Source organism: Anastrepha obliqua, chromosome 1 (genome assembly GCF_027943255.1).
Source record: "Anastrepha obliqua isolate idAnaObli1 chromosome 1, idAnaObli1_1.0, whole genome shotgun sequence".
In the NCBI taxonomy this organism is placed as follows: domain Eukaryota; kingdom Metazoa; phylum Arthropoda; class Insecta; order Diptera; family Tephritidae; genus Anastrepha; species Anastrepha obliqua.
Window position 1 is genome coordinate 138,444,306 of NC_072892.1, and position 17,287 is coordinate 138,461,592.

At 39.1% G+C, this 17,287-nt stretch overlaps 3 protein-coding genes across 3 annotated transcripts; 2 read left to right on the forward strand and 1 right to left on the reverse strand.

The window, feature by feature from the left end:
• The first annotated feature begins 1,410 nt into the window (after positions 1-1,410).
• Positions 1,411-6,087, forward strand: LOC129253505 (uncharacterized). Its single transcript, XM_054891915.1, has 2 exons — positions 1,411-1,487; positions 4,911-6,087. The coding sequence occupies exons 1-2, from the start codon at positions 1,473-1,475 to the stop codon at positions 5,964-5,966; spliced, it is 1,071 nt and encodes a 356-aa protein (XP_054747890.1). The 5' UTR covers positions 1,411-1,472; the 3' UTR covers positions 5,967-6,087.
• Positions 6,088-8,191: 2,104 nt separating this feature from the next.
• Positions 8,192-9,016, forward strand: LOC129237450 (chymotrypsin-1-like). The gene has a single exon (XM_054872220.1). The coding sequence runs from the start codon at positions 8,192-8,194 to the stop codon at positions 9,014-9,016; it is 825 nt and encodes a 274-aa protein (XP_054728195.1).
• Positions 9,017-15,016: 6,000 nt separating this feature from the next.
• Positions 15,017-16,012, reverse strand: LOC129252923 (chymotrypsin-1-like). Its single transcript, XM_054891093.1, has one exon. It carries the CDS (start codon positions 15,978-15,980, stop codon positions 15,192-15,194), a length of 789 nt encoding a protein of 262 aa, XP_054747068.1. The 5' UTR covers positions 15,981-16,012; the 3' UTR covers positions 15,017-15,191.
• Between the last annotated feature and the right edge of the window lie 1,275 nt (positions 16,013-17,287).

Below are 17,287 nucleotides of genomic sequence, written 5' to 3' on the forward strand. Positions count from 1 at the left end.
AGTTATTTTTTACACTATACAGCTTACAAAGTTGTTAAGGGGTTAGGGGTAGTCAGAATTTTTCAAAAATTAAATTTTTTTGAATTTTTGTAAAAGTATAATATCTTAAAAATTTTTAAGTAAATCCGAAAAATACTTTTCGAGTTATTCAACAATTACCAAACGACGCTCGGGCGCTCCGATAGCGAAACTTTAAATGCGTTTTTCTTAAAACTATGTTTTTTGAACTGGTGATCACTGTTACTTAAAAGCCGCTTGGTAGATTTCAATAAAATTTATATTGCTTTTGAAAACCAAAAAAAAAAAAACGCGCCTGATCGAAGGATTTGTTTTTTTTTCAAAAATTTCGATTTTTTTAACAATTAATTGTGGGTTTTCTTTTCTCGAAAATCTGTACCATATTTCCATATTTTGAAAAAAAAGCTTCGATCAGGTACAAGATTACCTATTATTAAAACTAAATTTCTCTTGACCGATTGATTTCAGATGAATCTCCAAGGACTTGTGATGGGACTTCTGGAGAAACGGGCACCACACAAACAGCAATAACTTTTACAATTATTAATTTGTTTTTAATTTTGCTAAAGTCAAGTCGAAACATGATGTATTAATGCTTAATGTTTGCAATTGACTACCAAAAACAAAAAAAAACATATTGAAAATCATCATTTTTTGGGCTTCTAGCTACCCCTGACTCCTTAAACCACAGGGCCATCAGCGCTGCTCACCTGAGCATATTCTATGCACACATTTCCCTGCTCACTTTAATTCACTCTTAATTTTTCGCATAGCGATATTTGCAATCTTGCGAATTCTTTGTAATATTTCCTTTCTTCACACACCTTATCTCGCGCTTGATTCTGCCATGCCCATAAATTAAAAACTCGATTTTTTTAAAATGTGAATGCAATATTTCAAATTGATTTTGAATTAAATTTCGTTTAAGACTGCTAATTTTAATTTCGCCATAAGTCGTTATTATCTACTTTTATAGCAGTTTACAGCAAATCGAAACATAATAATTGAGATATCCATTGTCTCGTCCGTATATGGCCGAAATCATTACAAAGCATCTGTTTACTTGGCGACAAACGTATTTGTAATACCTTTTATGCTCTTCGCATTGTCATTGTAATCTTAAAAATGTATACAAATTTCGTGTTATTGTTGTTATAATTATAGGTTTTCTTGCATTGCATCTGATTATTAAGTGTGAGATGTGTTAGTCTAAGAAGCAAAACCGGCGAATGTCACTTTGGTCTGACGTTCAATTTGTTACTTGCGTTGCTCATCACCGACCAACTAAACCAATTGTGAAAATTATAAGTGACTGTTGGGTGAATGTTGAGAGCTACAAATGTTAGTATAAAAAGCAAGAACCACCTACAGTTGGTCAACAGTCAAATTCGAGTGGTCTCCACCTAAAGTCAACAGTTCAACCAACTTAACTTGGCATCAAATTAAGCTTCAATATGAAGATCTTTGGGGTACGTGGATTAAAATGTGTTTTGTGTTTTAAGTGATAAAACCTTTTGAACTACTTTGAATTACTACATCCATAGATACATATGCAATAAATTTTGTGAGAAACAAAGAAAAAAAAAAAACAAAAACAAATCATTTTCGTGGTGAAGAAAATTTAAAACCTGAATACATTGGATTACAAAAGGACAGATTGTGCAGTTTGTAGTTAGTTTAAATAACAGCCAAATTACATATGTATTTGTGCAATATAGTAAAAAAAATTATATAGTGAGACGCCTGTTCGGTGTTAGGTTCAGGGTATGAATCCCACTACGGGCATTAGGCTTGACTTGAGAGAAGCTTCGCCTGAAAATAATTTGAAGAGGATTGCACTGGCCTATTATTATTATTGCGCTCTAAGACGTGACGATTTTCCATGTGCCAAGGGTGTTAAAAAAACTAAGACTTAAATGTGCAGAGTGATGTTTTTAATTTGTTTTTATAGTAAATGCAGGTTATATCGGGTGTTTTTTAGTTCTGCGCCACCAAGTTTGTACTAAATTTGATTGAAACATGTTAATTTTTGTTAGAGTTATCGTCCCCACGGACGGATGGTCGAACAATTCCTCTTATCATTCTGAGCATTTTGATACATATCGGGTGTTTAGCTGCATGAGAACTATCGATATCGCTAACTATGGCTTGACAGCTGAGAATGGCTGAGATAGGATTGACATTTCTGTTCAATAAGGTTTGGAAAGTCATCACGAATCAGAAGTACGCTTACAAACTTTGGAGATTTACTTTATAAAAAAATGATTGGTGAATTCCATTGATCAAAGTGTTGAAGAAGACGCCGAACTAATCGACATAGTAGTATTTGACCTTTTTCCTTCGACTACGGGGAAAATTTTATATAAGATTCTTGGCTTACTCGCCTATAAAATACAGCTCGTGCAAAAATTTAAACCAAACATCGTTTGCGGCGAATTTTTGCTGATTGGGCTTATTTAGCTTTATTATTCAAATTTATTGGGAAAAGTCTTCCAAAAGTGGAATGTTTGAATGAACCATGTAACTCGTAGCTACGGCGGACATATGCCGGCTACCGTTTTTGAAAACCGAATAATCAGCCGAAATTCCGATATCAATTGGCCGCCTCGGAGCTGTGATTTAAGCCCGTTGAACTATTTTTTGTGGAGAGCCGTTAAGGACAAATGCTATGCGAACCATCCAGAGACGATTGAAACTTTAAAACACGAAATCGAAGTTGCCATTCTTGAAATTGGAGCCCAAACCATCTAAAATATGCTTAAAAATTGGGTTGATCGAATGGCTGTAAAGCCAGTCGTGGCAGTCATTTGAACGATATTATTTTTCATTCATAAATGACAATCTTCAATCTTCAAAATAAAAAAAAAAAGTTTGAAAAATATTAATTAGTTTTTTTTTATAGCCGATTCAAAAAGCAAATTTTACAAGGCCCACCCTATACCTTCTCGAGTGTTATCGTTAGCGCGGTTATCTGCCACTTTCAAACGTGCAGCAAACATTTTGTCAACATACCGATGAGAATTAGGCCCATAATTAAGTCCCAGTGTATTCATTATAACCAATAATGAATTTATACCTTCATTGAACATACAAGCAGCTACGTATGCAGCAATTTGCACGATAGTATAACTAGTATTGACCGTTTTTGGGCATATTTTCAGTGCAACGACCACAGGCATACTGGCAAAAAAATATATTTCCGTACTTGTACTACCTATAAATCGTAAATATATATAGTAGGTGTATAATATAGAAAATATATATATATATATTATATCGAGAGCCCCGAGCGCCCTTTGTTATTTGTTGAATAACTCAAAAAGTGTTTGTCGGATTCACTTCATATTTTCGCACAATATTTTAGATATTATACTTTAAGAAAATCTAAAAAAAATCCAATTTTTCGAAAATTCTGACTACTCATAACACTTAATCGAAGACCTGTTTAGTATATTTTTAGCCTTACAAAGAAATGATACGAATTATTCTTCGCTATAACCAACCCCTTAAGCTCAATAAATTTTTGAGTTTAATTAATGAATTTTCCAATTCACGAGCCTTGTTCTTTCAAAAGAATTACAATTATAATTATCTGTCCTACTTCCGGACTACTGTAGTGTCTACCAGGCAGAAGTCTTAGCCATAAAGTAGGTAACTGTGTAACAAAAAGGTACTATAAATATCTTCTCGGACAACGAGGCGGCCATAAAATTAAGGGAGGCAGCTCGAAAGTCGCTGCTTGTGTTACCGGTCATTGGCCTTTTCGATAGGGTAGGCATTTTCTAGGCTAAGAGTATTTTATCTTGAAGCTGTAGAAACGAGGAAGAGGAAGAAACAGTGGAACACTCACTCCGTAATTGTCCAGCCGTAGCTAGAAGTAGAGCAAGGTTGTTCATGTACTACAATTGTTTAGTTCACAAGTGTCAAATATGACTCACGTTGGACGCCATTTGCAAAAATTATAAATCTTAAGATAGAGTGATTAATTTTGCGTCACATTATATAAACATAATATTATAATATTCAATTTTATTGAAATAAATAGTGAGATCATTTCAGAATTGCCAGACATTTTTTATAAATGGCAAGCTGAGAACATATTTCAGGGCAACATTAAAAACAAATTCATTGTATCGTAAAAAAAATTGTTATATAATGGGTTTTCCAATAACAGGTATTATGATCAATGGTTTCGTTGCTTGTGTAACAAGTAGCGTCTTGTTGAAAATAAATGTTGTCCAGATCAATATCATCCAATTCCGGCCATAAAAAATCGTTAATCATCTCTCGATAGCGAAATCCATTACGTGACTGTTGCTCCAGCTTCATTTTCGAAAAAGTAAGGTCCAATGACTCCGTCGGACCATAAACCGCACCAAACAGTCACACGTTGAGGGTAGAGAGGCTTTTTAACAGTGACTTAATAATTTCAAATATCAAAAAATGACAGCTTCAAAAGTGACATCTACCGAAATAGCGGGGTATTCAAAATAACACCTGCTATTGGAAAACCCTTTAGTATAATTGATATTTTGCCAGACTTTTTAATTTTTATAGAAAGAGTAAAAGAATTTAATTTTTCTAGAAAGAGTAAAGATATTTTATTATTGTAATTTTAGCCGAACATAAAAATGCATTTAATTATTTTTTTCACGATACTAAACTTTTAATATAAATGAATTTTATTGTAGAAAATATTACCTGCAGAAAAGGCCATTACAAAAAATTTGTTAGAGGCGTTCATAATCGCAATAAATATGTAAAAAAAATAAAAGTAGCGTTAATTAAATTATTTTACTTTTTTTTTGACAAGAAGAACATCAGAAATATATTTGCTTGGCTAGTAGCTTTAATATGGCCATTACTTACCTTCCTCAATTTTCCCTTTTCAGACTTTTTCGCTGGCGCTGGCCACCCTGGTCATCCTAACATCTGCTGATATCTCCCTACAGAACGGCTACATATATAGTAACCAGCAACAGCAGCCCATCTACAATGCTCGGCAACAACCGCTAATCATGCAGCTGATCCCTTCCCTGCCACAACAACAAATACAAGACAATAGAAACAAGCCATTGCAAATTAACCAGCCTAGCCAGCAGTATTTGCCTGGACTACAACAACCACGGCAGCCACTACCACCACAACAACCATTACAACCATTACAACCATTACAGCCGTTGCAACCCTTACAACCCTTACAACCTTTGCCACAACAACGGCAGCCACAAAAGTCTGCACCTTTGGCACCACACACATTGCCAATGCCTTCGAACTTCCCTACGTCAGCTGGCTTTCAATTATCACTAGCACCCGTGAATGTTGCCAAGCATCAACGCCGTCCACGTCCACGCGTTAAGATCCCCAAAAAAGCTATAGTGACCAAGAATTTCTTCATCCACACAGCACCAGAGGAAAGCGAGGACGAGTTGCAAGATGAATTTACCCAATTGTCCGCACAGCCACGCAAACACTATAATGTGCTCTTCGTAAAGACCCCAGCGCAGACGAGCAAGGCTGCTGCTGTCAATTTGGCTAAGGCACTGCATGAGGAGAAGACCGTTGTTTATGTGCTATCGAAGAAGACATCTGCAGCCGATTTGCAAGAAGCCATTCAAGAGGCGCCACAACATATCAACAAACCCGAGGTGTTCTTCATTAAATATCGCACACCCGAGGAGGCCGCCAATGCACAGCGACAAATTCAGTCGCAATATGACAGTTTGGGCGGCACTTCTACCATCACCGATGAGGGTTTGGCGCCCATCACTTCTGTTGTGGGTTCACTCGATGAGCCAGAGGAGGAAGAAATCGAGGAAGACCAACAGCTGCCTGAACAACAATTGCCTCAGCACCAACAGGCCGGTCCAGAAGCACAATACGAGGATCAGCTCTCGAATGGCATCAGTCCACCTGCTCAGTATTTGCCACCCGGGAATAAGTATTAAAGATTTTCATTTTGCCAATGAATGCTTAATGTTAGTTGTTATGAAATTATTGTTGCACACTCGTATACGAACAGATTTTCATAGTTCAAGAAATTGCCAATAATTTTCATTTGTTAATCTAATTTTAAGGCTGTAGGATTTAAGCTTCCATTTTCAAATAAAATATAAACTTTCATCATACAATACTAAAGTGCGTTGAAGCAGTAATATAAATTTATATACATATAAAGGGTGATTTTTTAAGAGCTATAGAAAAGTTTTTCAAAAAAACACACGTAAAATTCAGAAAAATGCATGAAATTTGTATTTAAATCGATAGTACAGTCCATATAATTTAATGTTTGAAGATTATTTCATGCCAATGTTGACCGCGACTGCGCTTCAAATGGTCCATCCGCTTAGTCCAATTTGGGCATACTCTTTCCAATGTCGCGGCCGGTATCTCACATATAAATGCTTTAATGTTGTCTTCCAATGCGTTAATTGGAGCAGGTTTGTCTGAATAGACATGAGCTTTAACATAGCCCCACAAAAAATAATCTAACGGCGTAATACCGCACGATCTGGGTGGCCAATTGACAGGTCCCGAACGTGAAATAAAATGTTCACCGAACTCGCCTCTCAACAAGTTCATTGATACGTGTGCTGTGTGGCATGTGGCACCGTCTTGCTAAAACCACATGTCATGCAAGTCAAACTCTTGCATTTTGGGCAAAAAAAAGATGGATATCAATTCACGGTAGCGCTCACCATTCACAGTTACGTTACGATTCGCAGCATCTTTGAAGAAGTACGGTCCAATGATACCTCCAGCCCATAAACCGCACCAAACTGTGACCTTTTCTGGATACATTGGTAGCTTTTGCAATTCTTCTGGCTGATCTTCACTCCAAAATCGACTATTCTGCTATTTATGTGAGCTTCGTCGCTGAACACAAGTTATCGATAAAAAAGTGGATCTTCGACCAACTTTCCAAGAGCCCATTCACGAAAAATTCTGCGTTGCGGCAGGTCGTTCGGCTTCAATTCTTGCACCAGTTGTATTTTGAAAGGCTTCACACCTAAATCCTTGCGCAAAATTTTCCACGTTGTTGAGTAACAGAGGCCCAATTGCTGCGAACGGCGACGAATCGATAATTGAAGGTCATCATTAACACTGACCAATACAGCTGCGATATTTTATCCAGTTCGCACTATACGTAAGCGTGTTGGTGGTTTGATGTCCAATAATGTAAATTTGGTTCTAAATTTAGTCACAGTAGCTCGAATAGCCGCTTCAGTGGGTGATGAAGAAGCGCGCGATAAACTTTTTTAACAGAATACGCATTTTTATAATAAAATTCAATGATTTGCAAGCGTTGTTCGTTTGTAAGACGATTCATGGTTGAATTATAGACCAAACTGAAGATGTTTGACAGTGAAACAAAACACGAAACGTGCGTCAGCTGTTTAAACCAACTGTTTAAAAAGATAATATTAAACTGACCATAAAATGGAAGAAGCGCGGGATAAACTTTCTTAACAGAATACGCATTTTTATAATAAAATTCAATGATTTGCAAGCGTTGTTCGTTTGTAAGACGATTCATGGTTGAATTATAGACCAAACTGAAGATGTTTGACAGTGAAACAAAACACGAAACGTGCGTCAGCTGTTTAAACCAACTGTTTAAAAAGATAATAGCTAAAAGATCACCCGTTATATATAATTGGCGCCTACACTCGGAAACTTATTCCCACACCCAACATAATTCGTGAAAATTTTTAATGGCGTCGTACGTCAATCATATTTGACATTTGGAGCGGGTACAGGTCCAAATGAAGGCTTTCAACACTCAAAACTTTTTTTTGTTTTTTTTTAGTAAAAAAGTTATTAAAAAAAATTGGCTGAATAATTTTGTGCCACCTTGTAGATCTCCCATTTAGCAGCACTTGGTAATACGACTTTCAATACAAAAATTTACCGTTCGCATTGTGTTAAAAAGCCGTTAAGTGCACACTCTGTTGCACTCATTAGTGGCAGTTAACAAAATCGCAGCAGGTCGTGTGGGCTTCGTGTGCATAAATGTCAATGGCGAGTTAGAGATAAGTGCGCCACAAGAGCTCTTAATTTCAATTTGATTACTTTACTTTAGCACAACAAAGTTCTAGTTCTAGTTTTTTTAACATAAAAGCAATGCTGTTTTCCCAATATTTGGTATTCCAAATACTGCAACGTAAACGAAATGTACGAACACAAAACAATCGCGCTACTGCTGTTCCAGTTCGGTCTACTCGCAGCTGTTAGTAGCCGCATTATAACAAAGGATGAAGACGAAGTCATCTATCCACCACAAACGAATTCGCGCATTGTGGGCGGCGAAGCGGCGCCCGAGGGTTTCGCCCCTTACCAAATATCCATGCAAAATCTTAATGGCCGTCACTTCTGTGGTGGTGCGATCATCGATCAGCGTTGGATCATCACTGCCTCACATTGTGTGGCGGGAGCAACACCTACAAAAATTCAAGTTCTCACTGGCGCACAAAATCTGAAAAACCACACCGGCAAATACTACTATCCGGATCGCATTGTGATGCACTCCAACTACAATCACCCGGCGTATGCCAACGATATTGCGCTATTGCATTTGAATGATTCGATCGCTTTCGATGAACACACCCAGGCGGTGCATTACGTTTATGAGCCATTGCAGAAAGGTGACGAGCTGGTGCTTACCGGTTGGGGTACTATGGCGTTGGGTGGCTCCACACCAGATATTTTGCAAACGCTGACTGTGCGCGTGGTGCCGTATGAGGAGTGTCGCAAGGCACACCCCGATAATTTGTCCAACTATGTTGACATAGGACACTTGTGCACTTTCAATGATAATGGTAAAGGCGCTTGTCACGGTGATTCAGGTGGTCCGCTGGTACATAATGGTACACTGGTCGCATTGGTCAATTGGGGTCTACCCTGTGCGAAAGGATATCCAGATGTGCATGCGAGTGTGACGTACTATCATGACTTCATACGCACGCAATTGAGTGCGTCCAAGGAGGATAAGGCTTGAAGAATTCAGATAGAAAGTTTGGGGCGTGTTCTGTATTCCGTTTCGGGTTGAAAAGTTTTTATTGGTTTTTACTTTCCGAATAAGTTCGCATCGCCTTTTTTCCAACGACTATGAGACATCTTTTTTTCATCAGGGTGGAAGTAACAAGCATTATTTATTTGATTCCTAATAAATTTTTCGCAGTAGGAAAGCTGAACAGGTCAGAAGATGTACGCACATTTGAAGAATGTTTAGCAAATTAAGTTAAAAGTAATTCCAAAAATATGTAAAAATTTAAAGTATTTAGTAGTCAAGAACTCTCTTAGTACTTTAATGAATAAAATATAGCAAAAGTATTAAAAAAATTACATTTTCTTCTTCTTCTTAATTGGCAAGATAACCGTTTACGCGATTTTGACCGAGTTTTACAAAGTGCGCCAGTCGTTTCTTTCTCGTGCTAACCGGCGCCAGTTGGACACACCAAGTGAAGCCAAATCCTTCTCCACCTGATCTTTCAAACGCAAAGGAGGCCTTCCTCTTCTTCTACTACCACCAGCTGGTACCGCATCGAATATTTGCAGTGCCAGAGCGTTTGTATCCATTCGGACGACATGACCCAGTCAGCGTAGCCGCTGGATCTTTATTCGCTGGGCTATGTCTATGTCATCGTAAAGCTCATACAGCTCATCGTTTCATCACCTGCGATATTCGCCGTTTCCAATGTGCAAATGTCCAAAAATCTTCCGCAGAATCTTTCTCTCAAAGACTCCAAGCGTCGCTTCATCGGATGTTGTCATCGGCCGCGCTTCTGCGCCATACGTTAGGACAGACATGATGAGAGCCTTGTAGAGTGTTAGTTTTGTTTGTCGAGAGAGGACTTTACTACTCATTTGCCTACTTAGTCCAAAGTAGCACTTGTTGGCAAGAGAGAATCTGCGTTGGATTTCAAGGCTGACATTGTTATCGGTGTTAATGCTGGTTCCTAAATACACGAAGTCTTTTACAACCTCGAAATTATATCACAAAACTGTCAACAGTGACGTGGGTGCCGATACGCGAGTGCGCCGACTGTTTGTTTGATGACAGGAGGTACTTCGTTTTGTCCTCGTTCACCACCAGACACATTATTACATTTTACAATAGCGTTTATTGTAGACAAATGCTTAACTTAGTAGTAGAAGTGGCAGCCGATCTTTAAACCAACTCACTTAGACCCTTGCCGATCCATTGTTGTACCACAGCAGCAGTTTACTCGCTACTCCTCATTAAAGTATTTGTTTTCAGTTCAAACTCATTGATTCGGCTGACGCTTATATCCTTAAGGTCGACAGTACCTTTCAGAAACGATGAGCCAAAGCATGTCGCATTGGCCTAATGGCCTAATGGCATGCCATGCAGGACAGTGACAGCGAAGATGTCAGACACATACTTGCCTAGCTTGCAAACAAATCATTAAATCAACGCCAAGAAGTATGCAACATTTATTCACGAAGCAGGAATTTAATAGCCCTGCAGGAAAAACCTGAGGTAGTGCAAAAAATGTCTGGTTAACCCTCTAATACACAAATATAAATTGCTTGCTCTTATAACTCGTGTCAGATTTTCGATATTGACTAAGTTTAGTAAAGCTGAGTCGTTAGGTGAAGTAATAAAAAGAATCATCAAAGAATATGATTTTACTGAAGTAATACAGGAATTAAGGCAGAGATACGACTGTAAGAAATATGATTTTTAACTTGCACAGCAAAATTTAATTTTACCTGTGTTTCAGAAAACAATTCGCATTTTCCCATTGTAAATAATTCAATTGGCACGCTGGTATTCTATACAAAATAAAGAATTGTGTCCGGCTCCATATTTTTTAGTAATTAAATCGTAATTAAATGATTGATACTTTTACGTTCAACAACAAAACGAAGCATCCTCAATATAAACAATTAATTCTGGAGTTCCATAAGGAAGTGCTTTGGGTCCAGTGCTACCATATTTACAGCCGACATCCCTCTATGAATCGATATTAACATGGCGATATATGCAGATGGCACGGCTGTTATTGCAACATGCAGTTTCGCGGCAGAAGCCTCTCAACATCTGCAATCAGAGCTTAACTTTATCGGAACGTGGCTATTCATCAAAATCTTAGTTCTGTTCAGACCTCGCTGTTCCCTACTTTTGCTTTTACTTGCTGCCACATCAGGTTTTTGTTGACAGCTCTTGTTGCACTTTCTATACAACTGCGCCTTGATTCCCTGCGTCTGCCTCGTTTCAGCTGACCCTGAGGATTCCAGTCTACTGCTTGCCTGCTGATCTCCGTGCCTCCCTTGCGCTGTGTATGGCTGAGCCACCTCCACTTGCGCTCTCTGATATCTTGCGTGAGTGGTTTTTGTTGCCATCGTCGGTGTAAGTCGGCATTCGATATCCAATTGTCTGGCCACCAGATGCGCAGGATGTATCTCAGGCTATGGTTCACAAATACTAGAAGCTTTTGAATGGTTTTCGCTGATAGACACCATGTTTCACCAGCTTATAGAAGGGCAGACTTAATATTTGAATTAAAGATTCGAAGTGACCGAAGCCTAACCTGGAAAGTCCACATGAAAGAAAACTAGAAGCAACTTCAAATTAAAACAAAAAAATGTATTGCCTTTTGCGTCGCAATTCCCAAGACAGTCTTGAAAACAACGTGCGCCTATACTAAATTATATTGAAGCTTGGCCGGACTTATTCTATTCAACTTTGGGGTGCAGCAAGTCTTTCAAGTGTTGAAATTTTACAAAGATATCAAACGAAAACCTCACAATTCCACCTTTGAGTTCTTGAATCGACCCTGGGCTATTGGCGCAGACCTTCTCTTTCACGTGGCCCCACAGGGTGTTAGATCACAAGATCTTGGTGGACAATTGTGATCCCCTCTTCGAGAGATAACACGATCCGGAAACTTTTCCCGTAAAAGATCAATGGTTTCGTTGCTTGTGTGGGACGTAGTGCCGTCTTGTTGAAAATAAACGTTTTCCAGATCAATACCATCCAATTCCAGCCATGAAAACTCGTTAATCATCTCTAATCTAATGTAAATAACACCTGTTATTGAAAAACCCTTTATCATATTTCATTTATTATATTAGATCAAGTTTAAATCTATTAATTGTAAAGAACATATCTTAAGTAAAAAATATGTTAATGAAAGAGGATAAAGTATCAAAAAGGTAGTAACGAAAACTAAAATATACCTGGGAATTGCGCCGCAGACGAGCTGGGAAGCGAGGAAACTTACCTGTCCGTAAACTTTCTCACTAGCCTCTTTCAATAATGTGACAATTTCTCTATCCTCATGCAAACTTCGGCGCAGATGATCTTTTATTAAACTATCAACTACCAGATAGAGCAGGTACAGGGTGGCGCACGAATCGTGCTACAAAAACAAAACGTAATAACTTTTTTTTCTAATCAATGTATTTAACTTTTTGTTTTTTTATTGTATAGATAATTCAATTTTATTTTATGTAACTAATTAGTTTTGAAAATAATAGAACGTAAATGACCTCCATGCTCATTCACGCATATGCGACACCTGATGAGAAAATTGTTCATTGCGCACTGAAGGGTTGAAGTCGGGATCGCCTCAATTATTGTTGTGATGGACTGCTTCAATTCAGTCAAATTACTTGGTTTTGCTTTATACAACTCTTGTTTGAGATAACCCCATAAAAAAAATCTGGTGCAGTGAGGTCAGGTGACCTTGGGGGCCAGCGGAAAGTGGAATTTCTGGATATCAATTTATTTCTAAATTTTCGTTGGAGCTCCTCCATAACCGGTCTGGCTATATGTGCAGTTGCTCCATCTTGCTGGAACCAAATGCTGTTAAAAGGGATACGTCTTCGCCGCAGTTCTGGATAAAAAAACTCCTTCAACATGTTTAAATAACGGTCCCCATTTACAGTCGCTGTTACACCGTTTTCTTCGAAGAAGTATGGCCCGACAATGCACCTTGATGAAACTGCGCACCACACTGTGACTCGTTCTGGGTGCAGTTCCATCTCATGGAGTATTTGCGGATTTGATTGACTCCATATACGGCAATTTTGCTTGTTTACATTGCCGTTTAGATCAAAATGGGCCTCATCAGACATAAACAAGCAATTTATGAAGTTGTTGTCTTCTTTATGCCATTTTAATAATTTTTTGGCAAAATTCCAGGCGAATAGGCAAATCCAGAGGGTTTAATTTGCTTGTGATTTGAACTTTGTAAGGAAACAAGTTTAAGTCATCATGAACTATCCGCTGCAATGACCGTCTGCTAACTCCAATTTACGCCGACAAGTTACGAGTCGAAACTCTTGGATTTGCCTGAATTGACGATGCTACAGCCGCGATTGTGGCTTCGACCCGAACATGGGGATCTCGATGGTACGGTCTGCGTGCGATGCTTCCAGATTCAGCAAACATGTTCACCAGCCTCATAATGGTCCATCTGCTCGGGGGAGTGCCGCCAAACTCCCGCCTAATTCCCTTTGAACGGAAATGATGGACTGCAAAGCATGGTACCGCTGCACTATCCAAATCCTCTTTTCGGTATCCCAAGCCTCCATTTTTTGTAAATCTAAATACTAATCTGCAAAATAAAAAAAAAAAAGCCGACTACTCACACAGAAAAAAAGTTATTACGTTTTGTTTTTGTAGCACGATTCGGGCGCCGCCCTGTATTTAGTAATGAATGGTTAAATGAAAATACAGATCTGGCCAAGCATTAATGTAGAAATAGCTAAATCTCTAATCTGACTTGACCGTTGCTTCACTGGATCAGTAGTAGATATCATTAAGGGATAGTGCCTATTGGACAAGCAAATTTGCTCCCCTCAAATAACTTTTCCCGCGCATAAATAGCAGTTTTAGACCGTTGAGCTTTATCACTGCCACTAGCCTGCTTTGGCTAATCCGCGAGCTTTAAATGTTGAATGGACGTGGACTTAATGGATAAATGGGATTTTCATCGGTTCTTTAGGGAAAGGCTGTTGTTGCACTACACGAGGCACTAAAATTGGATTGAGCAGGGCGCTACTGAGCTCTAATGTCACCAAAGAGGAGCTTAGGCTTTGGAATTCTTTTACATGACATAATTCAGGTAGTGCAACTATGGAAATTTACTTCACTTCATTTTCATATGTGTTTACTCGTATGTCGTGAAAAAGCAGTCAATCATTCAAACGAAAGTAGCAGATGGCCAGTTAGTATCGATATTGTAGTACTCAGTAATTTTTAGGAAAGATAAAAATGTGCCATTCTATTTAGAGAAGACCGACGATATCGTATCATAAGCGTACTATTACAACCTAACTACAATCCACTTAACGGAGCGACCGGTATTATAATAGAAACAACTTTTTGTCCCATTTGATATTTCATGCCCACAATAGATTTCGTGGCCGGGGTCTAACGAATGGTAGTCACGCAACATTCGACTGTGGAAATGAAATATTGAAAATGTAAATCAGTTCTGCTCTACGCCTGTGAAACATGGTGTCTGTCTGCGGAAATTGTATGGAAGCTTCAAGTGTTCGTGAACCGCTGCTGGAGACGCATTCTACGTCTCTGGTGGCCGGACAACTGGATATCTAACACAGAACTGCATCGACGATGCCATCAAAATATCAACCGCAACTGAAGTAAGAGAACGTAAATGGAGATAGAGTGGTCATACCCTACGGAAAGGTGGCTCTGAAATCACCAGACAAGCGCTGGACTGGAAGCCCCAAGGACAGCGCAGAAGAGGCAGACCGAGGGGCTCTTGGCGAAGCTTCATCGAAGAAGAATACAAAGCCGTGGACAAAACAATGACCTGGCAGCAAGTAAAAAATATATCCGGAGACGAAGGAATAATGATGATGATTCGACTGTGGCGGCCGCCAAAACTTATTTAGTGTTTGCTGGGAAGTTAAAGGATTATTATTTGCAATGCACCAAATTATAAAAATATATTTTATGTTACTTTTTTAGATGAAATATTGTGATTAAATGAGTAAAATTACAGTTTTTTGTTTTTTTAATTGAAATATGTATGAAACTTTTTTTGTCACACTGTATTTGTATATAAAAATTCATTAAAGCTAATTGAAATATAAACTAAGAATTTGTTCGCGATTGGCTCTCTTTCTCCTCGCACGTTTCTCCAACACCACAAAAGCAGGTCACAGTAAGCTCAGCATGCGTCTTTACCCTCGATGGTATCGATTATCCAGTCATGGAAATAGGCGATACTTGCGAAGGTATCGGGATAACCCAGTGCGCAAGGCTCGCCACCGTTGACAACACCTACTTGCTGCTGATTGGCATCGACCAATGGACCGCCAGAGTCATAGCTGCAGGCTCCTTTCCCATCTGCGGTCGATGTGCAAATATGTCCAACACCAACGAATTTGGAATTGCGTACCGACTTTGTGCATGTGCTATAATCCATATATTCCAAACTAACTTTATTCAGCTTGTCAACAGCCTTGCCCCACGCCTTTTGGCTACCCCAACCGCTAAGCACTAACTCGTCGCCTTCTTTCAGTGTATTGTTGGTAGCCAATGCTATCGCCGAGGTGTAATTATCGTAGACAATTGGTTCCGCAAGACGTATGAGTGCGATGTCATTGTGATACGTGGGGTTGTTGTATAGGCAATGCACTTTGATGTCATCCACAAGATAAACAGCGCCAGGATTTTGCCACTCCACTGTACCGGTGACGATTTTCAAATATTTCTTGGGCCAATCCATGCAATGGCCGGCCGTTAAGATCCATTGGGGCGCGACAATGGAGCCACCACACACATGTTCACCGAAAGTATTCTGTATGGAGACCTGATAGGGTAGGTCACCCTTTGACACTTCGCTTCCGCCGATAATGCGACCTTCAATGGCATTTCTGTTCGATGTCACCACACGCGCCTCACAATTTATCCATAGCGTGAAGGTGAATAGTAGAATAGTTGCGAATTTAGGCATATCGTTCAACCGTTACACTCCGTTATGTTTACTTTTCGGTAGCTGAAATTAATCTGAATTAACACAGTGGGATACTTTCACTTTTATACGAAACATTTGGACTAAATTTAACCACTGATAAGAAACGAACTGCTACGCGTCGTACCGATAATTGATAGCGGAAGTATTCCAGAGTTGTTTATCGCCTATCGGTTCTAAGTAATTTGGCACTCTGCTGTGTGAGGTAAAGAAAAATGGGTAGAGCGGTGATAAGGTTTATTGCCGTTACTACTACCTAATCACACAGCCCACTGACGAAAACTCACTGACATGATTAAGATTTGAGAAAGCAGTGAATAATACACCTGGCTGTGGTTAGTCACAGTGACTATATGATTGGTAGTGAGTGAGCGTTCATACTTTAGAAAGAACATTATGCACTGTTTACGCGTTTTTGACTTTGATATGAATGGGCAAACAATTTGTTGCGAGTGCTTCCAAAATTTTGATTATCACTTGCGATTAATACGATTTTACCAAACCTTAAGCTGTCTTGATTTTTTAAGTAACAAATAACGGAAGTACCAGATTCTATTAGTATTGCATCAGACCGTGCGATATCCGAACTCATTTGGTCCGCAAATGACTGTAAGGGCGCATCCATCTGTAAGCAAACCGGCTCGTTGCCGCATTGCACGGCTCGTTGCCGTTGCTAGTGGGCATTCAGTTGTTGATACTCGCGCCAGAAGAGCGCGTGTCGCATGCAATGGTAGCTGAATCAGCTGTACAGATGAAACTAAGCTTCAGATGCATATTACAAACCAAAAGACAGCGACAGACTGGCATGGGCACATTTCGTTACAAGTCTAGGCAGTAACTGCATGCGTTAGCCTCCAAACAGCGCTGATTTTATTTAATTATTGTGATTTACCTATGTTTGGCACTGGTCGATTTTAATATAATATTTTCATAGTCATGCGAAGTCTATCATATCAAAACGATACTGCAAACGATAAGTAAAACATTCACGGTTATGCCGACTCAAAGTATTGGGTGAAGTAAAATTTGCTAAATGTTTGCAGAGATGATATTATATATTATTTTAGACAATTTTGTGTTGTTGTTTCGAACAACCACCGTACTAATGGACGGCTGGTCTAGATTGATGAGGTACCTAGTTTGGGCCAAACCTGTCTAATTATCTCACAAGTGGGCTCCGTGTGCCATCTGCTGTTGGCTTGCGCTATGTAGACCTACCTGATACAGAGCTTGCTGGAAGATTAAGGAATGCGTAAATTGTGGGCAGAAATTTTCAGGAATATTTCTGT

Bases quoted from the DNA above. Each gene is read 5' to 3' on its own strand.
- LOC129252923 (XM_054891093.1), bottom strand. From the start codon at position 15,980: ATGCCTAAATTCGCAACTATTCTACTATTCACCTTCACGCTATGGATA.
- LOC129237450 (XM_054872220.1), top strand. From the start codon at position 8,192: ATGTACGAACACAAAACAATCGCGCTACTGCTGTTCCAGTTCGGTCTA.